We start from the raw sequence: 4379 nt of genomic DNA, 5'->3' as shown, positions 1-4379 counted from the left end.
TAAAAATCTAAATAACAATAAAAGAAGTCTGATTTCTTTTCCTCTGAGAAGTTACTTTAAAATACAAATAATAAATCTGTTTTTTCTATCTTTAGGAAATGTCCGAAGAACAACCGGGGTCGCCGGCAAAAGCAAAACCTGGGACACTTTCCCTCGGACACGAACTCCCGGATGGTATAGCCGAGTCGTCCGGGGCCTTTTTTTAAAACCTTTTTTCTTACGCCGTGGGAACACCATTTTTTTAAACGGTAGATGTTTGGTATTTAGTTTTTTCCTCCTGGGAAACCGTAAAAAAAGAAGAAGAATGAGAATATTTATTTAAAGGGCCTTACTTACTTTCCCTCCTTTTTCATTTTCATTTTTTTTGGATGGAAGTCAATTTTCTTTCTTTGCCGGAAGAACAAGGACGCGAATCTTCAAAACCCCCCGCTGTCACTTTACGTTGTTACCGTGTCTTAATTACTAAATGCTTTATGAAAAACGGTACTTTTAGTAACTGGGAAACGTCCGCCCCTCTTGAATGTGCTATTTATTGTAAAATGTTTATTTCTACGCCCCTGTTTTACTAACGCTGTGCAGCTGATCACCAAATGCAGTTTGTTTTCTAATTGAAGGAGTTTGTGGCCGGCCAGTGATACAGAAATGTTTATACTTTATTCTCTAAAGACGTCACTGTGTTCCAACAAGCTAATAATTTATTACTATTCTAATGATTCCTTTAGAGTAGCTTTTGTTACTTTTGTTTAAAATAATTATACTAGTTCCTGTATATATATCCGCATGACTTGTGAAAACTGTGTACTGTGGTGTTGTTTCAAACCTTTTTAAAAAGAAGAACTCAACGCCTCCTCGTATTCAGAGAAATTCGGAGATGGACGTCTAAAAGATTCGGACTGATAAACGGAGGACGATGAAAGGGGGAGGTTTACGATGTTTCTGAAGAAAGCAATGTTTAAAGTTTGGGATTAACTGTCTGAAAATATGAAAAAGAAAAGCAGAAGTGGGAAACATTGGAGAACGTTCTTCTGAAAGACAGGTTTGTGTTGATTCCAAGGAATGTTTTTGCATCTTCGTACGAAATACTTAAATTCAGAGGATTGTAAAGGAAGTGTTTCGCCTGCTTTGAGGTTTCAAAGACTGCGAATTGTTGTTTTTTATGTAATTGGGAGAACACCTTGGGTTGCGGAGATGGCTGTAATCAAGGTTTATCTTTGAATGTGGGAGAAATATTGCGTCTTTTTCTACTTTTGTTGGTTTTAGTTTTTGCATTTGCTCCGCAGCGAGACATTCCAAGCACATAAAAAAACCTATAGTATAAAAAGATGTCGGTACAAATATGACTTTAACCCCCGTTCCCTTCTGGTACAAACATGTGGTGAGCTTGTTGTCCAGCAGGAAACACCAGAATGAAGAGTAGAAGTGGGAAACATTGGAGTACGTTGTTCTGACACTCATGAGGAACAGGTTTGTGTTGATTTAAGAAAGGGATGTTTTTGCGTCTTCGTACGAAATACCGAAATTCAGAGGATTGTAAAGGAAGTGTGTGTTTTGAGGTTTCAAAGACTAAATGGTTCTTAAACGATGTTATGTAACTGGAGAAAGTCTTGGTTGCAGGGATGGCTGTAATCAAGGCTTTTCTTTGAATGTGAGAGAAATATTGCATCTTTTTTTGTTGTTGTTTTGCATTTGCTCCAAAGGCGAGACATTCCAAGCACAGAAAATCTGATGATAATAGAACAAAAAAAAATCACTTTACGATACATATATTACTTAAAGACCCTTTTGTTATTAATTTACATGATAAATTAAAAAGTGAAGACAGACAAATACTGTATGTAGAAAGTCAACAGGAGCAACCCACAGGAACTTCACATCTGATGAGTGACGGTGTTTTGTTCCTTGTTGTTTTAATCTGTATGTGATGGTATGACGTTTTGTGCGTTTTATTTCAAAGTCTATGTACGAGGATCAGGGCCACATTGTTTTTTTTAGTTCAGAGATTGAAGTCTGCTTCTGAGGAAATAAGTCAGAACTTTTTTTCGCAGAATTTTGAGACAAATGTCAACATTTTTGAGGAATAAAAGTGGAAAAAAAAGTAATTTCAGAATTTGGAGAAAAATAGTCTGACATTTTTATCCTATGATTTTTGAGAAAAAGCTGAAAATTCTGGGGAACAATTTTTTTTCTTTTTCGCAAAGTGCTCAGATCAAAAATAAATCAACATTTGGAGAAAAAAAGGTTTGGAAAATTTTGTTTTCAAATTTTGAGAAAAAAGTTACAAAAAATTGAGAAAAAGTTTTTCTAAGAATTTTTAGAAAAAAGTTAAAATTATTTTTCTCCAAGTTTTTCAGAAAAAGTCGAAGTACGAAGTACTTTTCCCAGGAATAGTTCCGATAGTTCTTGTTTTTTTGCGATCAGACCAAAAAGCCCCGCCCACGTAAAACTCTTTTGTGAAGCCGCCATTTTATTTTCTCGCATTAGCATTATTAGCATTAGCATTAGCCCAGCGCACCAACGGAGAGAGACTAACTTATGGCAACACAAAAGAAAACATGTGAGCGGTGGAGATGAGGAGGTGTCGGCGTTCTGGCGATTTACTCTGACGACGCGACCCAACAGCTTCTACTGAAGCCTGTCCCCAACTCCGGGGGGCTCCGGGTGGCAGTATGCGCCGGGAAGTTGTTTGCGGCCTGCCAGTAAACCCAAAGCAGAAGAAGAAGTGATGTCAGCGGCTTCATTTGCGTAATCCTCCCTCAGGGACTTATTCCGTTGTGAACGCGATCTACTAGATAGTTCCAGGAACTGCAGAGTTCGGGGGGACTAAGTAATGGGAACTAAGCACCGCAAAGTACTTGGTGTGAAAGCGGCTAATTTCAGAATTTGTTTGATTGAAGGCTTTTGAGAAAAAAGTCAAAGATCATCGAAAAAAAATCTGATTTTTCTTCTTTTTTTTTACTTCTGGTCAGATCTAAAAAAAAAGTGTCACATGTGGCCCTGATCCTCTTCTATAAAAGCCCCATCGTTTTCTTTTGGAAATGACCCACAAGTGTTCGTGTCACCATGCAGTGATGAAAGAGAGTAATTCAGACGCAGCATCCCTTTCCACTTCATCCAGACTCCATGTTGTTGTGAAAACATACACGTTTTTGAACGAAGAGTCTGAGGCTCGTTTGCTGTCGATGTTTATCTCTTTTATTTTCTGACAGGAGTTTGTGTAAAGTGTTAGTCTAAAGGTCGTAGGTCAGCCGCCCCTGAGCAACGTGTTTCTTCGTGTTGTCGAACCATCGCAGCCGTGACTTCTCTAAATGTGACTAGAATGTGTTTGACATGTTAATATTCTGCATGTAGACTTCCAGAGGCTATTTTTGGTCTCTGCCAAAATAAAAAAGGAAATGTTTTTTTAATGTACCCCCGAGTGCCGATGTGTCATTTGAGTGAAGAGAAGCTTTGAAAAAATTACTTTTATTTTCTCCTGCGGGGGTTTTTGTTTTCCTGTCTGTCCTCCTAGGCCTCATTTTTCAGCATATTCCAGTGTGTGTGTGTGTGTGTGTGTGTGTGTGTGTGTGTGTGTGTGTGTGTGTGTGTGTGTGTGTGTGTGTGTGTGTGTGTGATGACTGCAGTAACGCCTATTATTGACAGTGACCCGTGAGAAGAGACTCTTCAGTGCACGGACACAGAAAAAACTTTTTGGTTTGTTTTCGCTCCACAGAGACACAGTGTCCTAATTCCATACTAATTAATGTTGGTGTCTACAAAGGATCCATCTGAGACACAAAGCACATGTAGTGTAACGTGCAAACTGCTCTAAGCCTGGCAGGAGAAAAACATATTTTTTTGGGGAGAAATTGGACGGATTATGACCGTTTATTTCTCATCAACGTTAAAAATGGGAAGCCTGGAACGACCAGAGTGAACTCAGGTAACGGACTCACGACAGCACGACTCAAACAAAGGCTTTAGTTTGAAGAAAACATTATTTACACTCTGCATTTCTTCTTGGTTTTAACGCTGCAATGTTGCTGTCGTGGCTCATTCTTGTAGGATATTTCAAACTGTGCCACATTAACAGGGCTCCGCTTCTTCACTCACACGTTAAAAACCGTCCAAATAAACCTCTGCAGGTGCTGACTTATTTACTTCTTCCATAAAATTAACAAACAAATAAACGAAACATGATCAGTGTAACGTGAGGTCAAACACTGTATAACAGCTGATTATCTGGTTGATCACAATAAATCCAAACTATTCTCAGAATATTTAATTTAATACAAATCCATAAGTCGAAAGAATATTTTAAGACCTAAATTAATTGGAACATTTTAATTTATAGTCAACAGAAAAATAGGCTCTAACATTCCAGCCCCTAATTATAAGCAATT

The 4379-nt window shown here is 38.2% G+C and overlaps 1 protein-coding gene across 1 annotated transcript in view; it reads left to right on the top strand.

The window, feature by feature from the left end:
* LOC104943101 (tomoregulin-1-like) overlaps positions 1-2112 on the top strand; it is a 4670-nt gene extending 2558 nt beyond the window's left edge. The window contains exon 3 of the mRNA XM_010768420.1: positions 96-2112. Within this exon, the coding sequence (XP_010766722.1) occupies positions 96-180 (85 nt within the window). The 3' untranslated portion in view covers positions 181-2112. The remainder of the gene's footprint in view (positions 1-95) is intronic.
* The last annotated feature ends 2267 nt before the right edge of the window (positions 2113-4379 follow it).

The sequence above is a fragment of the Notothenia coriiceps genome, unplaced genomic scaffold (genome assembly GCF_000735185.1).
Source record: "Notothenia coriiceps isolate Sejong01 unplaced genomic scaffold, NC01 NC01_scaffold00005742, whole genome shotgun sequence".
NCBI lineage: Eukaryota > Metazoa > Chordata > Actinopteri > Perciformes > Nototheniidae > Notothenia > Notothenia coriiceps.
The sequence above is the reverse complement of the archived record's forward strand: the minus strand, read 5'-3'. Positions and strand labels throughout refer to the sequence as shown.